Source organism: Urocitellus parryii, chromosome 1 (assembly GCF_045843805.1).
Source record: "Urocitellus parryii isolate mUroPar1 chromosome 1, mUroPar1.hap1, whole genome shotgun sequence".
In the NCBI taxonomy this organism is placed as follows: Eukaryota; Metazoa; Chordata; class Mammalia; order Rodentia; family Sciuridae; genus Urocitellus; species Urocitellus parryii.
This window is the reverse complement of record NC_135531.1, coordinates 213,026,320-213,051,116: the sequence shown is the minus strand read 5'-3', so window position 1 is coordinate 213,051,116 and position 24,797 is coordinate 213,026,320. Positions and strand designations below refer to the sequence as shown.

The following is a 24,797-nucleotide window of genomic DNA, read 5'->3' as shown; positions in this document are numbered from 1 at the left end:
AGACAAGAGGGAGTTGAGCACTTCTCTTCTTAATCCTGTGGGGGCTGCCCTGCATCTCAACCTAATGGAATCAGCAGTGCCATTCTTAGTGTCTCATTTCTCTTATCCCCCTTGTGTGTTCTCCTTGCCTCCCTCCAGTCCCAATTCTTCAGCATTCCTCAGACTTTTCTATTTTAGGCTCAGCTTATACCATCTCCTGCAGTTCACCTCCTACTCCTCTCACTCTGGCAGCTTCTATCTTGCTTTCACTACTCCTCTTTAAATAGCTTTTATAAATCTCAGTGGTCATTTTTTTCGTCTTGGGGGTATGCAGCACTGGGAGGCTCAATAGGGAGTTGGGTGTTGTGGCTATATTTGTCAAGCTTCAGAAGGATGAGTGTTTTGCTTAAGGTTTCAGAATTAGTAAGGGTCAGAAGTGGAACTCAGTCTCCTAAATCTTAACCCGGTCTCCTGTCCCCTTGGGAATTAATTTTAAACTTCTGTGCACTTTCTTTGCAACAGAAGTATCCTGACAGTAGCTGCAGAGGTCTGGGAGCTGGGCTAGGCCAAAGTGGGGTGGTTAGGACTGTCTTATGGATTTATGCTGGCTCTACCTAAAAGCTTTATATTGTCTCAAATAATTCTCTTATTACTGAACCAAACAATGCCTCAGAAGAGAGAGGATGCATCTATATGAAAACTGGTCTTCAGGCAGATATCTTTGGATTTCCAGGAATCAGAGAGTGACTTGGCACCAGATTGATTCTAAGGATTGTCAACCTGCAGAAGGATGAGCTACAGTGCTGATCCCTTTCCTTGGGTAAAGAGAGGAGCTTATTGCTGGATATCATGATCAACTCAGGGTACAGAATGGCAGAATACTGAGTTACAGCTAACCTCTGAGGAGAAAGAAAGTGGAGAAAGAATAGGGCTATTCCCTACCATCATCTGAGGATGCCCTTGGCTATTCACATGTGAAGACATGAAGTGTTTGAAGTTTGTGCATGTGTGTGTGCATGTGTGTGCACGTATGTGTCTGCGATGGCAGGGTAGGAGTGCTAAGCACAGGCTTAGCAATACTTCCTTTTCCATCCCAACTCAAAAAAATCAACTCCCACAGTCCAACAGCAATGCTGCGCAGTACCAGAATCTCCTTCCTAATTCTAGAGCATTAACTTTTGTCAGCAAATCTGTGGAAACTATAGTTTTACCTTTCATCTTTGACTGTTTGGCAGAAGAATATATGTTTATAATCAATTTAACTTTTTTTCGTTTTTCCTTACTAAATCTTAAGAACAAACTGTATTTATGTGGGGACCTTGAAAAAGGGAAAAGACATTTTACCTCAAGTGACAATTTGAACATCCTAAGACATACAGATTAAGAGTCACACCTAAGTTTACATAAAACATTGGCCCTTGCAAAGCTCAGAGTGCTCCACACTAGACTTTTCTGGCAAGGAAAACTCAGTGTGGGTGGAACAAATTGGGGTCAGCCACCAGGAAGACAGCACTGACCCAGGGCAGTGGCAGTGGAGTGGAATAGTTGGGTGTTCTGGATTCTTTACTTACTCTATGGAATTATATGTGTAAATATCCATGGGATCCTGACATGCACCAAAAAGAGTCACAAGAATGCATCAGATTTCTAGTTTTGGATGCTTTATTATCTAAAGTCAAAAGGAAAGATACAAAACTTGTTTTCTTTACCAAGCAAGTGAACTAGGCCTATGGACAATTTTGGTCCTTTTTTCCTAAGCTGTTTCATGCTGGCGGCAGGTGGCCAGGTGGCTGTATTTTACGTCCCACATCCTAGCTTAACATTTCCGAGGCTGCTGAATAATGTAGATCTTTTTCAGTGGAGTGACCTTCACCAGAGCGGGTGTGGGTTTTTGATGTGCCATGTGCACTGTGGCTGGAAATTTATGGTTGAGCTAAAGGTGAGAAGGGAAGAAAAAAAATCATATTAGACATATTTGGTCATGAAATATTAAAGTCATAGAAAGCAATACAAGCTGGTTGGGAATTTCACAGTTTTGTTGATTTGTTATATGATACTTCTTTTTTTCCATACCATTTCCATCCTGGATCCATGGAAACATGTTAAAGTGGTTTTTCCCTCTTTAACTTGTCTTGAATTTTTAAAATTATAAAATATATGATATGTGAGAATATATAATACATGTGCACTTATATTTATGTCTTGAAGTAACAGTTTAAAAAGTAGAAATGATTAATTATATTTGCATTGATGCTTTGTAATATTAACAATTATTTGGACACTAGCTTTTATATATGGGTTAGTATCATAAGAAGGCTACCAGAACATTGGAAAAGGTCCTGGCAGGGGTTTCCATTATCAAAAAAATCAGAAATAAAGAGTCTATGAAAGAAGTTAAGAAGAGTTATGGTTATTTATTAGGTCAAAGCATGAAATTGCTGTTTATAAGGTTAAAAATGGCATGACTTTGGCCATTCCATGTAGTCCATTCTAAACTGCTTCATGAAGAGAAGACCAAGGAATGACATACTAGATTCAGGTAACCAAAGACCTTATTAGTCATCTCCATGGAAGACATCTATGAGGAAACAGGCTTAAATGGATTCAAATTAACACAGACTGAGACATTTTGACAACATGAAGAATTTCCTATGAAACAAAGAGACCTTTTGGAATTCACATTAAGGACAACCTAAAATGGGAAGGATGCCCAGAGTTGCCATGTCCCTCACCCGTAGTTTTCCTAGGAGGAGAATTTGGACCCAGTAATCTTTTGGGTCCATTCCAGTTTTTGGTTTCCAAGTCCATCAATATAACAAAAAGTGCTGTTATAGTTGGATGTCAGGTATCCCCCAAAAGCTCATGTGTAAGATAAGGCAAGATGGTTTAGGGGAGAAATGATTATATTATGAGTCTTAACTCAATTAGTGAATTAATCCCCTGATAGGATTAATTGAGTGGTGAGTGAAGGCAGGTAGGGTGTGGTGGGAGGAGGTGGGTTACTGGGGGCGTGCCTGTGGGGTATATGTTTTGTATCTGCCAAGTAGAGTCTCTCTGCTTTCTGATCAGCATGTGAGTGGCTTCCCTTTGCCATACTCTTCTGCCATGATGTTCTGCCTCACTTTGAGTCCAGAAGAATGGAGCTGGCTGTCTATTGACTGAGACCTCTGAAACTGTGAGGCCCTAAATAAACTTTTCCTCCTCTATGATTTTTCTGGTCGTGTCTTCTGGTGACAGCAGCAAAAAAGCTGACTAAAGCGAGTACTTTAAGGACATCCCTTTAGCCAGCAAGGAAGGGGTGCATCAGCTTGCTAGGAATTTAACTTATAACCATAGAGCTTAGATGCATTTTCCTTGACACTCTAATTAAATAAAAGGGGGAGATAAACTGTTCCTGACCCCAAGCATCACATTGTTTATGGTTTGTTTGGGCTCGTCTAAGCCAGGGAAAACACATGTGTCTTACATCTCATCTCAAATATCCCTGCCCAAGCTATAGGCCCACAGATGTCCCTTTTATGTGAAACTTGACTCTAAGAAGGCCTTTCTTCTTGGTCTTAAAAAATTAAATATACTGGAAGAATATACACTGAATTGTTAATAATGGTTACTGCTAAGGGGATAGAATCATGGGCAACTCTGCTTTTCCTTTGTCTTATCAGTATTTTTCTATTTATTTTTCTTTTTACCACGAGCAGGTACAAGTTGTATAATAATTAAGCCCAAGGATGGTCCCTGCTGACATTCTAGCAGATTGGAACACAGTAATTGAGGTATTAGTCACAAATGTTGCTTCAGAGTCTGAAAAGGCATTAGGAACTTTTTCCTTTTTGTCAGATGAGTTATCGTCAGTGCACAAGACATGCATTTTACAGCGTGGGAAGGGCAGAGTGTTTGTTTTGTATTTCTTTTAACATTAGAATGAGAGGAGACTTAAGAAGTCACCAACTTCAGTAGTATGCTTCCAGACTGGGTGTCTTTAGTCTCAAACTGGGTTATTTCAGCTTAGCTTTAACTCACTTTCAAGAGATTCCAGGTGGGAAGAACAATTTGACAATTAAGGTCAAATGTAAGGTAAAAGAGGGGTGAGAAAGAAGTAAACAGCTTCATATAACAGAGATCTGGGCAATTAGCCAAGGTGAGGTGGGGCAAGACAAGTTGGGGCTGAAAGGGATAAAGCCACATGTCAATTGTGGTTCTTTAGGTATGAAAGATGACAGGTGGAAGTATGAAAGGAAAGGAGAAGGGAGGAGAGTGTGGTAGAACCCACTTGCTGCTTAATTCAGTCTTGTTATTTGGTAATCTCCAAGATGATCTCTACAATTTACAGGTTACACTATTTTTGGTCATTTAAAAAAATTATTGATTGGGCATGGTAGCCATTCCTGTAATCCTAGTGGCTCAAGAGGCTAAGGTAGGAGGATCACAAGTTCAAAGCCAGCCTCAGCAACTTATCAAGATCCTGACTCAAGAAAAAAAAAATAAAAAGGGGTGGGGATGTGGCTCAGTGGTTAAATGCTCCTGGGTTCAATTTCTGGTACAAAAAAAAAAAAATTAAATTAAAAAAATTGTAAGCCAGGTGCAGTGGTGCATGCCTGTAATCCCAGTGGCTCTGGAGGCTGAGGAAGGAGGATTGTGAGTTCAAAGTCAGCCTCAGCAAAAAACTAGGCACTAAGTAGCTTGGTGAGACACTGCCTCTAAATAAAATACAAAATAGGGCTGGGAATGTGGCTTGAGTGCCCTGAGTTCAATCTCTTGGATCTGCTCCCCTCCCCCCAAAAATCGTAGTAAAATACAACATAAAAATTGACCATTCTAACCATTTTTAAATTGTATGACAGTTTGGTGGCATTAAATACATTCACATTATTGTGCCACCATCACCACCATTCATCTCCAGAACTCTTTTATCATCCCAGATTGGTACCCATTAAGCAACTTCCTGTCCCAAGTACCTGGCGACTTCCTTTTTGTTTCTGACTTATTTTCCTTAGCATAAAATATCTTCAAGATTCATCCATGTTAAAGTATTATGAAAATTTCCTTCTTTTTAAAGGCTGAATTAAATTTCAGTGTCTGTATATTTATCCATTCACCATCCACAGAAACTTGGGGGGTTGTTTCCACTTTTTGGTTATTACAAGTAATACTGCTATGAGCACTGGTATGCAGATATCTGTTCAAGTCCCCACTTTCAGCTTTTAATTGTATACCTAGAAGTGGAAATGTTGGCTCCTATGGCAATCCAGTTTTATTAAATGTATGATCCTCAGTGTTGGTACCATTTTTACACTACCATCAGTGGTACATGAGAGTTAAGGATTATATTTTAACGAAGACATTTAACTGAAGTTCTAGAAGCATTGCTTAACTCAACTGCTTCTCAGAAGGGCAGTGCCACAGGTTAGAATGACTGGATGTCCGAGGCAGCCTCTAGGGCCTGTTGGCCATCTGTGAATTGGTTTGGAAAAGTTTTTGGAAAAAAGTAAAAATCAAAAGAATTAAGAAGTGGAAATAATTTTGCTAAAGATAATAGTCTTAGAGAAACTGCCTATAGGTAGGGCATGGTGGTGCATGCCTGTAGTCCCATCTATTCTGGAGTCTGAGGCCAGCTTGGGCAATTCAGTGAGATCCTGTCTCAAAATAAAAAGAAAGGGCTGGGGATGTAGAGCACCCTGGGTTCAATCTCCAGTCCTTCCCTTGCGTGCACACCCCCCCCACACACACACACAAATAAATAAGAGAAAGTGTGGGGGGTGGAGAGAAGGTGCTCATAATTATTAAGTCACAAGTGTAGAGGTTTTCAGGATCCAATAAGAGAGTTTTACAACAACTCTTGAAAATATAACAGGAGATTCAAATTCTCTTTTTCATTCCTTGACCCTATCCACCAGGGATATCCTAATGTAGAAGGCTTTTGTGCTGTGGGTAGAGAGTCTGTATATTTATCCATTATATTTATATTTATCCATAAAGCATCTTACATCAAAGTTGATGAAACTGTAAATAAAATGTTCATTCCCTGAAAGCATAAATCTTTTCTGTAGATTTTGTATCAATGGAGATAGGAAGGTTTGGTTTTCAAGTCTGAGTTAGACATAAGTAGACTTCATTTTCCAGAGTACAACCTACAACCAGCTGGCTTGATTTAGACTGGCAAATTAACTGGAATTTTCTTCATTAGCCTTTGTAAAATGATAGTGTTTGCAGAATGAAAGGTGTTTCATGTTTGATTCATTAGGGAAAGAAATCTAATGGAACCTCAGAAGAGGAAGAATCCCAGGGCTCTGTATGTGTGAGGACTCTGCCTTGCTGTGGCTTCATCACAGGGGCAACATATTGAACTTGAAAAGCAGATCAAGAGAAACTCCCATGTTGAGAATTTACCTTCATTGTGGGGAGCTGTGACCTCAGAGCCCATATTTTTAGTTTTGCACAAAAAGCAAAGGAAGTGTGATAAAGGTTTTTATGACTGGAGCTGTGAAGGAAATTCTAGATGTAAGAAAATCAGCAGCAGGTTTTGTTTTAGAGCCTGACATTGGGTAGTAGGAGCAGACTGCCGCTCTCCCATTCATCTTTCCAGGGTGTTAACTTCCAACTCCAATGTTGGCACTTAAATTTCCACACTCTGTTAAGCAAAGTGCTTAAAACAAAACATTCAGCTCATGTCAATGAAATTCAAGGATACTCCTACGGTGATGTTAATCTACAGAACAAGAAGATCCTTTTTAAATTTGCAGATGTCTTTGATAGTTTTTTCTCCCCCAGGATCCCATTTCACATGCCTCTCACTGACTTTGGGGTGGTGACTCAAAGTCTGGCAACTTGAAAAAAGTAACCCAGACTTTTACCAGGCTTCCACATGCCACCCACCTCTATGCTATAACCCACCTCCATTACTAAGGTTTTAACTGGATACTTTTACGTGCTTAGAAGCGACACAGCTATTGCCAAATTTAATTTCCATGACTGTCCAGAGAATTAATATATTTGGCAGTATCATTCTCTTTCACTTCTAGCCCTAATTTTTTTTTCTTTCTTTCTTTTCTTTTTTTTTAAAGCAAATGAGCCACTATATATCTCAGAGGAGACACATGACATCTAAAAGGTTAAATAACTTCTAAGGAGTAGCTCTAAGTAGTACAACTTAGTCTAAGACTAGGTCTCCCAGATTTTTCAGACCAGGGAGATTTCAGGTTCCAGAACCCCTTTTCTGTAGGAATATCACACCATGTGGTCAGCCAGTGGGGGACCTGAATCCTCTCATGGTTTAGGGATAGAGAGGTGGGGAATGGGTGGTTGGAGAGGTGGGGAGGGAAGAAGTGTAGCTGGTTGGAAGAAAAAAGTCTTATGTGGAAGGTGCGGTGGGAAAATTGTGGGAAGGAAGTTTAGGCTGTTCCCCTCTTATATTTGTACAATTCCAGCCCTTTGGGGATTACTTTAAATCTCCCAAATCTCCTAAACCTTAAGTTGATTTGAAAGTAAGATATTCAGAGATGAATAGAGTACAGGTAGAGATTTCTTGTCATAACTGAATGATTGATGTGATCTTATGGATAGGGGTTGTTTTAGACTCTTACATTCTTAAAATAGAAATAAGGAATAACATGGTTGCTTGGGACTAGACATAATTGTAGCTGAGGATGTAAATGAATGTTAATAAATTCAGGCGTCCTCAATTCTGCTCTTGTATTTCTTCTGGCCAATTTATATTGTTAGGTCTCCATGATTATATATATTATAGGGGGAAAAGCACTATCATGAAGGTGAAATCTATCAAAAGATTTAGATCTATATTTCTATCTCCTTATCTTTTATATCTTTTATATTTTTGTATCAGCCAATATAGTTTAGGTAGTATTTTTTTCAGTTTTAAAAATCAAGGCATAATTTACTCACAATATTTACCCATACTAATGTACCACTTTATGAATTTTGATAAGTGCATACAATCCATGACCACCACCACACGCAGGACTATTCCATCACCTCCCCAAATTCTCTCCCTCCTTTGCAGCTGGTCTCTTCCTCAACCCCAGACCCTGACAACCACTGATCTCAGCAGATCTAGTGGTCAGCCCATCTCAACCCCAGGTTGAGGGAGTTGTAGTATGAAATCCTACTAAGCTTCAGGCTGAATTATGGATTCAGGGGAGATTTTTCTTTCTTTACTTAGCACACCCACTTCCACATTAAAGCCAGTCACTTATGATTCTCTTGGAACTTATTTTTGTTCCACATGTTTGTTCCTTATCCTGTGCCTGGGACTCCAAGTGATGGAAGGCTAGATGCATGCCTGGGAATAGAAGCCAACTTACTGAGGGCTGACTGTATGAAGTACTTACTTTGCATGTATTATATGACTTCCTTTTATTCTCATAATATTCCTATGAAGTAGATACTATTAATCACATTCCATTTGCCTAAGGTCACACTGATGTTAGTGACAGAGCCAGCACAGGAATCAAGCAGGTTGTGGCTGATGCCAGACCTGCTCTCCTAACCAGAGATCTGCAGTTTGAGCTATCATCCTGCTCCAGTTAGCACTGAGCTGGGTGGCCAAGTTTGGATTTTTAAAATAAGTATAGTTGCTTTAAAAGCATTTTTAATAGCATACCATCTCATTGTTCTCTAAATACAATTTGGTTATTATTATTATCTGGGGGAGAGGATTTTCTTTTTATCTTTCCTTTCAGTGGTGGGGACTGACCCCAGGGCCTTGCACATGCTAGGTGAGCACTCTACCACCGAGCTACATCCCCAACTATTTTTATTTTATTTTGATATGGTGTCTTGCTAAGTTGCCTAGGTTGACTTGAACTTGTGATTCTCCTGCCTTCCATCTTTGAAACAAAGAAGTAATACTTTTTTTTTTTAAGTACTGTGGACTGAACCTATGGCTGCTTTACTACTGAGCTACATATCTAGAGCTTTTTACTTTTTTTTTTTTAATTAGACAGGGTCTTGCTAAATTGCTTACGACCTTGCTAAATGGCTAAGGCTGGCTTTGAACTTGTCATCCTCCTGTCTAGTCTTCCTGACTCTAGAATCACTGGGATTACAGACATGCATCACCATGCCTGGGCCAGCAGTGATACTTTTTATGGAAAGAGAAAGAACCCTCTATGTCATAGACATTAGCATAAATATCTATAAAAGTACAATATAGACTCTGACTTATATTGTAGGCCAGGAGACATTCTGATACCCTAAGGATGAGGTTCAGCAACATGAGAATGAGATGCAGGTGCATGCAGCTTTTGTTACCCTGACAGGGCATCCTCCATCAGACCTGCTTCTGAAGCCAGGTAGCAGAATCACCTACAGCCTCCCTGCATCTCTGATTGGAAGAATAAAGTCCTCTCATGTTAGAACACTATGGCTATAGCTCAGCATCAAAATCTTGCTCTATACAATCTGACCTGTGACATCATGTATTTTAGACATTCTTTTTCATTTCACTGCCATAAAACGAGTGCTACTAATCCTAACAGAGGGTGCAGAGCTTACTCTGTGCCTAGCACTCTTCTAAAAGATTCATGTGTGTGAACTCACTTATTCTACACAACAAACTTGCAAGTTATATGCTCTTTTTCACTGCCACTTTACTAAGGAGGAAACTGAGGCACAGGATAAGTAATCTGTTCAAGGCTGAGCTGATAGTGAGTGGCCAGTGACACCAAATGGAGACCCCAGAGGCCAGGTGCACAGTTTCTATCCCCTGATTTTGGCAAAACAATATCTGAAAGTATGGCACTTTTGCATGTTGGTTACTCAGACTCAAGGAACCTAGAAAGTAGCTAATGCAGGGAGATTTCTCTGAGGCTCCCCTAACTTTCTATAGCATTAATCTTCCAGAAAGTTCTCAGTTGTGAATCCCTTCCCCAGTTGTCTTATCATCCAGTGGAGATTGATGCATATTGCAGGAAGGAAGATTAGAGCTCATGCCACATCCAGAGCCCTGACAGACTTTGTTATAAGCTGTTCTCTGTTCTTCAAACCCATTCATCTTCCCTAAAAATTATTTATTCTCATTTGAAATTGCCCACATTTCCACCTCCTTTTTCCCTATGCAGCAGGTGCATGAGTTTCTAAGCCTCACTGGGGTCTTGGATACTCACTTTCTCCCCCCGTGATACCCCTATGCATGCTATAACATTGTACATAATTGTATATAACATTTTCTCTGTTAATCTGCCTATACTGATTTATTTCAGACTACGTGATCAAACCTCAGAAATGTGGGGGGAAGTTTTCAACTTCCCTATAACAGCAAGTCTTTCTTCTACAGAAGCTACCCGGGCCTGTCCCTTCAATTAAAGTGTAGTAGCAGAAAGAATAGTCCTTCATTACCTTGAATATAATGTACCTGCCTCTTAGACTTAGAATAAAGGCCCCCACTAAGCTTCCCGACAACATTTAGGAACAAACAAACAGTTGAATCCAACAAACCAAATTGCTATCTACCTGGTAAGCTTTTTCTGAGTTTCTTGAGCTACTTAGAAGAAATTCAGGATATAGAAGTAAAAATGGTAGTGATCAACTGTTTTTATTAACAGACCTTACTGGATATACTCAGCCTTCCTCCAGCCCTAAACCATGTAACCCTTCACTACCCACCTGTCCCTAAAATCAAATATTTCCATGGGGGGATGCCGAGATGGGAGGAAGATCAAAAACTGCTGAATTCCCAATACACGGGCTATCTTTTATAAAAACATGCCAATGTTTTCCAGAAATATTTGGCATGAGAAAGTGTTGCACATTCAGCTTCATGATTTTCACGTCAGTTCCTTATTTTTTGAAATGTTTTATTTAGGAATTTGGGAGAAATAGTTTTTCTCACTCTAACCATTTTATGTTCCTCTCACAAAGAGGAGATTTTTTTTCCCCACAAGAACATCAAAAACCACTAGGCTGGGAAAAACCTCAGTGGTCATCTGCTGGCTCACATTGGGCAAATACCAAGTTGGAGTATCACGTGGTTCACCTTATGCACACTCACCTTGTCCAGTGTGTCATTCAGGGCTGCCAGCGTCTGTATTTTGGCAACATTTGCAATGGCACTGTGAAGATGAAAGGAAACTTCAATCAGGATTTAAAATTTTTGCACTGAAGAGTTAAATGATTTATATGGATGGCTGTTTGTTTGACTTGGCAACATCTAGAAGACACACATTCTGCCTCTGTATACCCATGTGCTGCAATAAACTTTGCGGTCCAAGTTAATATTATAATTGTTTGTTAGCCTTTCATTCAAATATAATATGCACACAGAAAAATGCACATGTTGTAAGTATATAGCCTGGTGAATATTAACAGACTATAAACACTAGTCAAACCAACTGCCCCTAAGGATAACACCTACCTTGACTTACAGCTCCAGAGATTAATTCTGACTGTTTTTGTGTTTCATAAAATGAACCATCTATAGCACATACTCTTCTGTGTCTGGCTTCTTTCTCTCAGGCCAAGTTATTTTGTGGGAGGGTTTCAATCAGGCTGAGTCTGAAGCACAATGTCTGGAAGGGAAGTCTGTGTTTGCTCATCTGGATGACTTGTGTTGGTTACTAGAAGTTATTAGAAAATGGACACTGATGGTTCTTAAACAATTTATTTTCTATATTTAAAAAAAGAAAAAAGCTGTTCTGGGGGACTGGGATTGTGGCTCAGCGGTAGAGCACTTGCCTAGCATGTGTGAAGCAATGGGTTCGGTTCTCAGCACTGCATATAAATAAATGAATAAAATATATTTTAAAAAATATTTAAAACAAAGCTATTCTCGGGGCTGGGATTGTAGCTCAGTGGCAGAATGCATGCCTAGCATGTGTGAGGTACTGGTTTCGATTTTCAGCACTGCATATAAATAAATTAAGTAAAGGTCCATCAACAACTAAAAACAATAATGATAATTTAAAAAGCTATTCTACAAGAAGATGTAGGAAAAGTGTTTGTTTGTGAAAATGGGACTCTCCTATCTGGTGTACATGCCTGCGTAGGAGATGTGAATAGCAGAAAGGATTTATGGGGAGCAAATGCAGCTGATGAATCTGGGTCTGTCAATATACAGGCTTCCTCCAAGGCACCTGGGAGGAGGCCTAGCCAGTTCATATTTCTAAGAGTCCCTTATTTTTCTTTAAAATGCTTCCCCCATTCTATAAGCCTCCCATAACCAGAATCTGTCCATGGTAATTAGGGCAACATAGAGAGTCCTCTTGCTGTTTAAGTCTGTAGTAATCCAATTCCCATCTTTCAATGACTACTAGAAAACAAATGAATTTTTAAAAAGGTTCCAATCACTACTTTATTACTCGCTAACCAATTCCTCTGCCTGAATTGTTCAACTGATGTTAGAATTAATACTAAATTTCCATTTTCTGAGGTGCAGAGAAAAGACCTTTCTACAGGTTGCCTGCCCAGCTTCTTCAGTGCTTGAGCTCCTGGCTCAGGCGTGAGAACCAGTGTCCCAATAAACAAGGCTTATGCTTGAATCAGGCCTTAGAAACAGAATAGGCTCCCTAAGTCAACTAGCTTGTGATTCAAAACTGTCTGGTATCATTTACAGCAGGCACTCACTATTCTAGGACCTGTCCTAGATGTTGGGTCAGAAGATAAATAATGAGCATGCTTCCCTCCACAGTTTTAAGAACTTAGGGCTTCACTTTCCTCAGACGATGGTTATTTTCTGATATCAAGAAAACAAATGGCTTGTTGCTAATGGGGGCAAATCAGTATTTCATTCTAATGTGGCAGAGATCCTAAAATAATTCCTTCCTATAAATTGGGGGGGGGGAGGGAACCTTGAAAATTGATTTGAAAACAATTTTATATGAAAAGGGCCAAAGAAATCCAGTATGCTTCCTCCATATTCTCTTTCTGATATGGAGGGCAGTGCCTTGAACATCATTCCATTAACTCTGTTTGAATCACTCATCAACCGATCTATAGAAAACATTTTAAAATTAAGTCTCTGAAGCACCCATCACTGAGATACTTGGAGGAACCAATTTATTTATTTTTGAAATGTACTCATTTTCCTTAACAAGACGTAGAGTGGTTGGGCTGATTGTGCTTGGGATTCAGCCCACCCCTCTCTGCTGGGTTCTGGGAATAGTGTATTATGTCAAGGTCAAGGTGGAAAAAGCCAGGGCAGACAAGCCTCAGAATCTATATGCCTTCCAGCTATGCCAGCTATAGCGGCCATTAGTTGCTTAAATAATTGAGAGGTGAATTCAAAACAAAAATAGCCATTTATTTTTAATTCAGGAGATTTGCTTCAGTAGAAAGCATGTTATGAAAATAGGCCAGCCTAGTGACATTTTAAAGGGTAAAGGGATGTGTGTGTCAGGCTTGGACACCTTAAAAAGTCAGTAGGAGGCAGCTGGGCTGGCTGCTGAGAGGAGGAGGATGGGTGGTGGGTTATTCAGGGAGCCCAGAAGAGAGTCTTCATTTGGTAGTCACCCTACTGCCCAAGTCACCATCAATCATGACACCCACCCTACTCTAACTGGCTGCCTTCAAGTGCATAGAGGATTGCCCTAAAACTACTTCTGGAGGCAGAAGAAATCAACAACCCCTACCTTGTTTTCTCCAATCCTGTTTTTTTGGTATGTCTCTCCAAGACACCCATTTCTTGCTTTTTGGGAATTCGCATCCTTCCAGCTTTGACTATAAACAAGCATCAACACGAAAGTTAGAACAGCTTTGTTATTCAAGGTATGGATTTAGACTTGAAAATATTTTTGAACTTATTTTTTAAAGTTCTAAATTTTCATATAAAACAACAAAATAAAAAGAAAAAAATATTTTCTGGGGATAAAAGGTGGGGGCAGAGGAAGGGCTGAGGTCTGCTTGTTTATGCTCAAAGAAGTGGAACTGAGGTTGAAAAAGCAGAAGGTTACACCTTAGTTTTGGGGAGGAGAATAACAATATACTCCCTTAGGCATTTCACTGAAAAACATTTTTTCTTGTTATCAAACCAATTACATTCTTTGTGATAGCAGCTAACAATACAATGTGACCCTTGGTTTTCCTATGAGATTAAAGCTTTTGCATGGCTTGCATTTTTTTTTCCAACCAAAGCTTTCAAAAGTCAGATTCTGAGGGATGTGCCAAAAGTCAGAACTCACAGTGCTAACAGGCATTTAATTCAACAGAGGTGCTTAAAATTCCACTGAATACTCACCTTCCAGCCCAGACCCCAAACCTCCACATTGGCCTCATTCAGAGGTTCTAATGAGTAATTAAACTGCATTAATAATCCTGCCATTCAAGAGATCAATTAGTGTTAATTAGGCTACAGATGACCTAACAGCAATTCAAGTGTTTAACAATGTCCAATGGAATCAACTTTTGGAAATGAACAACCCATTTCAGATTGCAAGTCAAAGCAAATACTTTTCTCAGTTCCCAGGAAATTTGTACATCTAAAATCTGACAAGCTCAAATGAGAAATAGCTAAATGGACATTGATTTGTTTGAACTTGTTAATTCTTTTTATGGAAATGCCACATGGGCAATTTTCTGTGACTAGTTCCAATAAAGTGAAAAATAAAGAGAACCTCTCCTATTTCTCAATGCCCTAGTGATTTGACTTCATCACTGTTATTTAGAAATTATTATTTAATTATTTTCGGTTATGTGATACATATAGAAGACACAATTCAAAAGTCTTGAAAAGGTCTGTGATCTCCCTCTTACCATTATTTCCCAACCTCCCAGATCATCTCCCTAGATACTGCTCATGTTGCAAGTTTCTTATGTCTTTATCCACAGATATTTTATGCATTATTTTTTTTAAAAAAAAATGGTAGCATAAGACACACCTTGTTCTGCAGCCTCTTCATTTTTTTCCACTTGAGCATAAATAACCATTAATATATCTTTCTCTGTGTGTCAAATTTTTTCCTTGAGTTACTAAGGATCAAACCCAAACCCTTGAGCATGCTAGGGAAGTGCTCTACCACTGAACTACATCCCCAGTCCTTGAGTATCTTTCCTTTTAACACATGTTTTTAAAAGAATCCCATTATATGAATGTTCTGTGTTTACTTAGCCAGTTTGGGAATGTTGGACTTATGTTTCTAATCCATTGTTGTCACTAGAATACTGTGGTGACTATCCTTCTATACACATACTTCTGCATCAGCACAAGTTTACCAGTGGGATAAATTCTGAGAAGTGATCCAGATAGCTCTGAGGAATATGTACATTTGGAATTTTGCTAAATCTTGCCAAATTGCCCATCATGGAGGATGCACCAGTTTGTATCTCACTACTTAACTGTTAATCCCTTCCTGTTACATTTTCTTTGAAGAATTTTATTAGTTATTCTTACTCATTTTTCAAAAGAACTTTAGAAATAGTTTGTCCATTCTCTATAAATAATCTTGATGATATATTGTTTTGGAAAGGGAAAATTCATATTACATTTCTGGTAGCTCTCTGTTTAAGAACATAATGGTTTTTTCCCATTGTTCACATCCTCTCTGGAGTTCCTCAGTGACTTGTTTATTATTAGGTCCATTGTCTAAGCATTTTATTCTTTTATTCATTTTATTATTATTGCTGCTATTATAAATGGAGGTCTATTCTTCCATTATTACTCTAACAGATTGTTATTATTTTAAAGTTTTTGATTTTATACACAGGATTTACTGAAGTCTCTTATTGCTCATCATAGTTTATTTTGTAGATTCTTTCAGGTTGTTCAGATTTTTAAAAATTATATAGTCTGCAAAGGATAATATTGCCTCCTTTAGAATAATGTTAAATATTGACAATGGTGGATATCTTTGCCTTCACCCGCTACCTTTTTTTCCAGTGCTGGTGATCAAATCTAGAGCCTTGTACACACTTGGCAAGTGCTCTGCAACTGAATTACATTCCCAAATTGCCATTTTAATTTTTAAGGGATTGCTTTTAATGTTTTCTCTTTAAACATATTGTGTACTTTGGTGGCTCATACTCTCTTTCCCTGTGTAAATATATGTCAAGAGGTTAAGGAAGTATCTTTTCTTTTTGGAACCAGGGATTGAACTCCGAGACACTCAACCACTGAGTCACATCCCCAGTCCTATTTTGTATTTTATTTAGAGACAGAATCTCACTGAGTTGCTTAGCACCTTGTTGTTGCTGAGGCTGGCTTTGAACCCACAATCCTCCTGCCTCAGCCTCCTGAGCTGCTGGGATTATAGGTGCCCAGCAGAAACTATACTTTTATTATTATTTTATTGGACCTAAAATAAAAACTAGATCTTGAATTTTCTCAAATGCCTTTCAGAATTCATGGATATGATCATATGAGTTTTCCCCTTAATGTAGTTGTTATATCAATGAATACCTTACTATTGACCCATACTTGTATTCACGGAATAAACTCTACTTAATCACTGAAATCGCCTTATTTTATAAAAAAATTGATTATATAAGCCCCTTTGTAGAATTTTATAATGTTAGATTCATTTTGGAAAAGAAAAATCTGCTTTAAATTTTTTTATTTAAGAATACAAAAATAAAAAATTTAAAAAGAAGCATACAAAGTCATCAGCAACAGAAGTGAGATTACATGGAAACATTTTCTGAACAGCCTAGAGCACAGGTGAAGTAAACCAGAGGGTGGGCTTTCTCAGGAAGAATGTTCAAGGGGGTGCCTCAGCCCCTTCACTGCACCATTGTCTATTCTGCCAGCAAGAATCAAATCAGAGGTCTGGTCTCAGGTTTCAGTACTCCCCCAACAGTGCTTTCCATTCTTCCCGTGACAAGTGGTTTTCAAATATGGTGCTCTGTAATGATTTTCTTGTTAGCGTTCCTTTTGTTTTCCCTGATGCTATTGTTTCTACACATTTTCTTTTGCCTGGACTGATAATTATCAACAACGATAGAAGCAAAATTATTATGTTAAAATAAGCAGAAGCTCAGAATGAGAAGGCCTTTGTAATACGGAGTTTGTTTGAAACTCATTCAGTTGGAAAGACATTGATGGTCTGAGGGTCTTGAGAGGAGATGGGCCAAAGTGAAAGGAACTGTGTCCCATGAGGAACTAGGGAATCCAGTAAAATCACTCCTGAAGAAGCAAAGGCTCAAGGGAGCTTAGGTTATCATCTTCAAAGATCGAAAGGGCTGCCATGTTGGGGCTGAAGAGTAGTTTCCTGGTGAGGAAATATCATGTAGTGTCAGACAGTTCTACTCCCAAGCTATGTGACTGCTATGGCTTGGATATATGGTTTGAGTTTGTCCTAAGGGTCTACTTGCTGAGCGTTTGGTCCTTGGTGTGCAATATTGGGAGGTAATATCTTTAAGAGGTGGGACCCAGGGGGTGTCCTTAGGTTCACTGAGAGGGTGCACTTGAAAGACATCCTAGTTTCTCTTACTTGCTGTTTGGTGATGTGATTTCTCCCTCTTACATGTGCTCCTGACACCTACCATAAGGTCCTCTCCACAGTAGAGCTAATCCTGGTCAAGCCCTTGAATTACCAGAACTGTGATTTAAATGAAACTCTTTCATTTGTAAAGTTAGCCTGTCTCATGTATTTCATAACAGTAATGAAAAACCAATGAATGCAGTGACCTTGAGTGAAATATTTGAAACTCTGCTTAGGCTCAGTTTCGGTATCTCTCAAAAGGGAATAATACTGACAGCTCTAGACAATAGAGGTGATATAAGCACCTGGTACATGGTAGGCACTTAATAATTAGTAGTTATTATTACTTAGATTACTTTGTGTTGTTCCAGAGGGGTGAATGAAGACCAAATAATGAAATTGCCAGAAAGATAGGGTCTGGCCATAGGTAACTGTTTGTGTTATTCAGTATGAAAGATATCACCTGGTATAATATTTCTTGCCCCTCAGTGTATTAAAGTGAGAGCAAGATGTCCTCCTGACATGAACACCTTCGGAGAATTCTGGAGAATTTGGCAGAAGTCAAACTAGATAATTTTTATTATAAAATCTTTATAATGATTCAAACTTTTCCCATCTACCTACAAAATAAAATCTATCACGTGCCTTCCTTCAGAAACAACATAGGGCACTCAGAGAAATAAATACCAAAAGACATTAAGGAAACACAAACCAGAGAGTTCTTCATTCTTAAGAACAATAAAATAGGATTCCTCCTCCTATTCAGCAATCTTTGAATCCTCCGTTACAGACTTGTGAGTGCTCACTTAATGATTTAGAAGCATTAGAAAACCAGACCTTGGATTTCTAGAACAAAGTTCCTATACCTACCTTATTCTGGGAGGGAATCTCCCTTGTCACACATGTACAGAAGAAGGAAACAGCAGACCATATCCCCACACTGAGGATGGATGCACTGAATGAAATACAGGTTGAGGCTCTCTCTACAAGGGGCGACAGAACCAGGTGGAGCTAGTTTGTGGGAGGGTCATCTTCAAAGCTGTGCTGGGAACACTGGTCACACTGGTCTCCCCAGATCAGGATGAACCAGCATTTGCAATCCCATACCATCACATGCTGGTCCAATTCACATATACCAGATAAGTCCGACTCAAGGGATTTTTTTCAAGGTCTCACTGCATCCAAATCAATTCGTTTAAATTTGTCATCGTTTATGTGACTCCATGTTTGAGACTACATTGTCTTTTGAACATTTATGGAAGACCAAGTAGAATTGGGCAAGGTAAAATATGAAATTGACTGAACATTTTAACATGATTTAAGTACAGATGTGAATATAAATACTTAAGGTAAGACTTTATGTTCTTTCCCAAGCTAAAATGAACTAAAGGCAAAAAAAAAAAAAAAAGGTAGGAGAGTTACTCTTTTAGATGATTTCATTAGGACACCTAAATTTACTTGGGTATATTCAAGTTTTTCCTTCCCATCTCTGTGTAAGAATTGTACTTTCATGGTAGATTTGGCAGTTTGTAACTTTTGAAATTAGACCTTGCAGTTTTAAATTCTATATAATAATTTTCCAATTTTGCACAGTTTTTGATAGTAGCTAAGCTCAGAACAAGCCTGGGAGAAAAATTAGGCTTTTCCTTCACTAATCCATGATGAATGTATGCAAAAAAGTGGAACGACACAAAGGTCTATGCAAACTCTGTCTTGGGACTGAGAACTTTCATTTGCAGATTTTAATTGAAAGGTAGATGTTTGCAAAATGTTTACTTTGCATTCACAGTTGATTCATCAGCAAATTTTTGGTTGCCAATCAAGGCCCCAAAACCCTCAAGAGAAGGCTGTGAGCAAAGAGAGAGAACTTTAGAGCAAGAGGAATTTGGCATGAGGCCTGGTTTATTTTCCAATCCTAGCTTCATTGCCCTCCAGCTGTGTGGCTTTGGTCAAGTTACTCAATCTTGCTGGTTTTGTTTGATCCTCTGTGAAACATCATCCACCGCATGTCTGGCAGTTGCTGTGCTGTGCTGGGTGCAACATTAGCTTTGAGCAAATGGCAGCAGTCTCACTGCAGCCATCAGACCTCTCTTCCCTGTGATGTTTGGGGGCAGTGGGGCTTGTAACCCCTCTCTTCTAACCTCACAGATCTGTGCCTCTCCAACGTCTATAAGTTGAGCAGATGGAATAGAGAGAATCAAGACTTTTGTTTACTTGTTTTTAAAAAATGATACCAGTCCTTAGGCAGTATGGTCATTTCCCAGGTTCTGCATTTGTTTCACACTGGATGGTACCCCCTGCCTCCAAACTTTCTGCTTTCTTTAATGAACTAGAAAACTTTGCTCTAGAGATTCATTGGAGATCCTTCTGATAGCTCTGATTCATTTGGCTTAAATCAAATTAAAAAGTGTAGTGAATATAGGACAAACTCACCAACTGCTATTCTTTCTATTCATCATGTACCTGGCTTCCCATGGCTACCTCCAACTCACACATTTTTGGTACTGCTGTTCTTATAATGGGGTGCTTATAAAACTAAGAGTGAGGCAAATCAAAAAAGCTGGAAATTCAAAGCATGCTTCCTGCAACCCAGGCCACCTCAAGTTTAATGTAGTCTGTTTCACAGCATAAATGTATAACCAGGGCTAACAGAGCTGCAATATATTATATTCATATACATGAAAGATAAACTGGTAGGCACTCCACATGTAGGTGGGAGAGTTACGCCTGGCTGACTTCTGAGTGGCTTCATTTTTAACTATGATGGGACAGCCACAAGGATCTGTTCCACTGCTATTTCTTTCTTCCTGACTACTGTAGGAGCGCCTAATGCAGCTTCGACATCAGGCTGTTTTGAAATTGGGAATGATCATTTCTGCTGACTGCAATGTGTTTTACTAAGCCTCCATTTCAAAGGGGTCAATCTTCTTGGGCCAGGTACTTTACATAAACTCTTTTAATCATCACACCAATCCTATCAGATTGATGTTGTTTATTACCTCTCTTTCGGAGATGAGAACATGGAGACTCAGAGGTGTGGAATGAAAGCAAAGTTTGAACTCAGGTCTGATTCCAAAAGCCCTGATATACCTTTCTCATGGTATTGCGCTGACTTCCTGCTTAAAAAAATCAGGTGAAGATTTAATGGAATTTTGGCACCTAATTATTTTTGTTCCATAAATAAAATTTTGCACTATCGCAAACCAGTTTAGATTTAAAATACATAGTGAGAGACCAGCTGAAGGATGAGGCTTCTTTGTTCTCTTGTGCTCAGTGGGGAAGCAAAAGTCTGCCTTCATCTCCATTCTAATTATCCAAAACCTCTTATCTGTAGTGTCACAGTTCATAATAATTAATTGTCATGCCAGAGGCATTGTGACATGCTTGATGGAGTCATGGTGTGCTATGTATACAGAGTAATTAGCAATCATTAGTGGTGGGGACAGAAAGTTCCCGGTGGTTTCATTCAAACTTTCCTTTAGTTAAGTTTAATTCCATGTTCTTTGTGCATAAACGTAGTTTAGCAAATCAGGTTTCAGCTGAACCATTTTTATAAGGTTGAAGTGGTGAGAAGAGAATGGGGTCTCTTTGTTTTTTGTTGTTATCTATGTAATGAGTTTCTCATCCAATAATTTGCATATATAGTTCCTGGACCATTAGTTAGCATCATTACCTTTAAACGTAATGTTAAATATTGCTAAATTCAATTACAAATATAAAATGGCAGTAGTCTGCCAAAGGAGATCAGGGCATGGTGTCTAGTATTGGAAGCCCAGAACAAGGATTTTGACTTTCCAGTTGGGCTGTCCACCAGAACATGTTGAAACTGTATTTGATTTTTTTTTTTTTTTGTACTGGAGTTTGAACCCATAACTGCATAACTACTGAATCACATCCTTAGCCCTTTTTTATTTTTTATTTTGAGACAGGGTATCACTAAGTTGCTAAAACTGGCTTTGAACTTGCACTCCTTTTGCCTTAGCCTCCTAGGTGGCTGAGATTACAGACATGTGCCACCACCCCTAACCTGTGTCTGATTTGGATTCTTTGCAAAGGTTATACCTACCATCACCCTCTGCAGCAAAGATAATTGAAATAACCTGGGCTTGGAGGTACCAAAGAATTATACCAATAACTAAATTTTGAAAATAGAGAAAGTAATCACAAAGTGACCAAGCTTTTAAGGTCTTTCTTAAGGAGCTGAAAGAACAAAAAACCAACTAAAAATAGACCTGTACATCCCAGCCAATCTATATGAACATATGGTTAAGTACAATAAAACCATTTTCTATATTCCAGGGTGTTGATATAAATAGCATAAGTTAAAAAAAAAAGACAACTCTGGGTACTTTGCAAAACACCTTGATAGCTACCTTTTCCAGTTAGCACCCTCCACCCTCAATCCTTGTGTGCTTATTAAAAAGTGCTTCTCAGCTTGTTGACAGGCAAAGTACATCCCTGCTGACACTTCCCAGCCCTAAAGCCTGAGGAGGGAAAGATGTGGTTGCTGTCCTGTGTGTGGAAGCTGGTTTGCCTGGGTATGCAGTCAGATGAGGCACAGGCATCTTGGGGAGACTGAGTCTGAGAACTGTAACTTCTAAGGAGCAAAGTTTCCATAGTAGTAAATCATCTAGGTGTGGATGGGTCACAGTTAACCTATAACTGGGAAGGTTCACCTTCCCTAACTATTCCTGTCCATGAGTACCACAGAATGCCTTATACTCCCCTAGATTTGTAGGTTTTGATTCAGTGGGGGGTCTGACAAATCACCAGGTGGTTTTATGCACAAGCTGGGGATCAAAAGCATAGGAGGAAATCAAGTGGCAGGAAGTGAAAGCAATAGTGGGTGGATTGAGAACTTCTGCTCTCCTGGGGTGCTCCAGTTGAGCCTTGATGGGAGGGGGCAGCAGCTGCAGCATCTGCAGAACAGAAAGGTGGGGGCCTACCTGCAGGAGGATGGCCCCCTTTCAGTGGGGACAGCAGAACTTGTACTTCTTGCATTTCGTTTGCCATAGCTCCTGCCAGTGCCTTGCTGGTGCTCTGGAGGCCAAGTGCCAACTGCGTCTGCCCCACAGCACCCCAGCTTTATACGGGGAGGGGGTGGGGCCCCTTAAGGGCATTGCTGAGCAGCAACAGGGCTTGTCACCCAGCTCTTTGGCAACCTGCATCTGCTTGGCAAGTTTTCTCTTTGAAGAAAATGCTTTTCTTTCCTTCATCTGGGAAGGCTAGTAGATAGCTACAGAAGGCACGAAGCTCTCATTTTCTTTCACAGGAAGAAGGGCAGAGGGTGTTTTGGTGAATTCTTTTTCTTTCTATTCCTTCCTCCAGTAAGTACAGTGCACCTACAATGTGACAGGCTCTTTGTTATATGCTGGCATGACAATCAGGGCAAGACAAGATCTTTGCGTCAAGACATCTGTGGTCCTTCTGAAGAGATGATTATAAGCAAGTGCCGTGCCTTTGTTTCAGTCTTGGTAATTATAAGCGTTTGTACTTAGAAAATAATTGGAGATGTGTACAGAGGTTTCTGGAGTGTGATTTTGTATTTCTTTCTCTTCAGTTTTTTTTTTTTTTTTTTTTTTGTGCTGGTACTGGAGATTGAACCCAGCAGTGCACTACCACTGAGCTACAACCCCAGTACTTTTTAAATTTTATTTTATTTTGAGATAGGGTCTTGCTAAGTTGCTGAAGGTAGCCTTGAACTTGTGATCCTCCTGAATTGTGGGACTCTTTTTTGTTTGAGGGGAATCAACATAAACATGCCAAAATACAGAGAGGGGTGGTTATATAAGATAAAGCCATGTGAGTACTTTGTAGTACATATTACAGATATTTTCAAATGATATTTAACATGTGAAAATATGAATGATAAGATGGTAGAAAAGTAGGTCAGAAACCACAAGATCCAAATTTTGTCAAAAAATAAAAAGGAAAAATAAAAAAAATTACTAAAATCTTAGACCTTGTTGTATCTCCAGGGCCAAAGTTTAGCATATGACAGGAACTTAGACTCTTAATTCTTTAGTTAAAAATTGCTCTTCAAGAAACATCATTAAGGAAATGAACACAAGCTATAAGTGAGAGAAAATATTTTAGAGAACAATTCTGACAAAGTACCAGCATCTGGAATATATAAAGAATTTTTACAACCCAATAGTAAGAAAGCAAACAACCCAATTTAAAAATGAGCAAAGGAGTCAAACACAACTTCACAGGTGGGGGGTGTTGACAACAAATAAGCACACAAAAAGATGCTCAGCATCATTAATCATAAGGAAAATGCAAATTAAAACCACAGTGAAATGCTATTACATATTCACTAGAAGGCTTCAACTAGGAAATAAAAAGGAAAATTCAAAATGCTGGTGAAGATGTTGGAGCAACGGTAACTTTCAAACTGCTGGTGAGAAGACAAAAACATAGAACTCAGTTTATAAAATTCATCATACACTTAGTGTATATAGTCTGACTAATAATCCAATTACTAGGAGTTTTCCCAAGAGAAAAGAAAATACTTGTGCGTGTATACACACACACACACACACACACACACACACAGACATACACACACTGTACAAATATTTATAACAGCTCTATTTATTTAACTGACAAAGTAAGAAGCAACCCAAAAGTGTATCAACCATAGACTGGATAAACAGATTGTGGTATATCCATATAATAGAATACAATTGAGCAATAAAAACGACTGACACGGATGAAAGCGTTATGCTAAATGACAGAGGCCAAACTAAAACAAAACAAAACAAAACAAAACAAAAAAAGGCTGGGGGTATAGCTCAGTGGTAGAGGCCTTGGTTTTGATCCCCAGTATGCCGACGACAACAACAACACAAAACCCAAACCCTACTTACTGTGTTCTTATAAAGTTGAAAGTACAGGAACAGAACTCTTATCAGTGACAGAGGTGGGTGGGGAGAGAGTTGAAACTACAAAGGAGCAGGAGGGGACCTTTCTCAGATGATGAAACTACTTTGTGTCAATTATAGAGGTGATAACATGAATCATTTTACATACATCATATGAAAATATTGAATTTTATTGCATGCAAAATATTCATCAATAAACAACAAAACATCTCTTTGTTAAACAAATGAATGGAGATAGTATACTCCAAAATGCTGAGTGGTCATATACAGGTGGGATTATTATGGGTTGATTTTTTTTGATCATCTTTTAGTTATTCTATATTACCTTTTAAAATCAATAAACACTAAAGATTTTTTGGGGGGAGGTGGGGAAAAGTATGCTAAAGTGTTGTGATAGAAGTGGGTACATGCCACAGGAGCAAAGAGAAGGGAACATTCATATCTTCCAGCAAATATTTTGTGAGCAGCCCTCCCTGCGGGGCCTCTGATTAGGAGCTTGGGTTCAGAGGTGACAACACCCCCTCCTTGATTTCACTGCTCTCACAGTCTCACAGGGGGATGTAAAACA

At 39.0% G+C, this 24,797-nt stretch overlaps 1 protein-coding gene across 1 annotated transcript; it reads right to left on the bottom strand.

Moving 5' to 3' along the window:
* Positions 1-1,760: 1,760 nt before the first annotated feature.
* On the bottom strand, positions 1,761-22,369 carry Dapl1 (death associated protein like 1). The gene is made up of 4 exons (XM_026401481.2): positions 22,289-22,369; positions 13,560-13,647; positions 10,985-11,045; positions 1,761-1,912 (listed from the first exon to the last, which is right to left on the bottom strand). The coding sequence occupies exons 1-4, from the start codon at positions 22,353-22,355 to the stop codon at positions 1,796-1,798; spliced, it is 333 nt and encodes a 110-aa protein (XP_026257266.1). The 5' UTR covers positions 22,356-22,369; the 3' UTR covers positions 1,761-1,795.
* Positions 22,370-24,797: the final 2,428 nt, after the last annotated feature.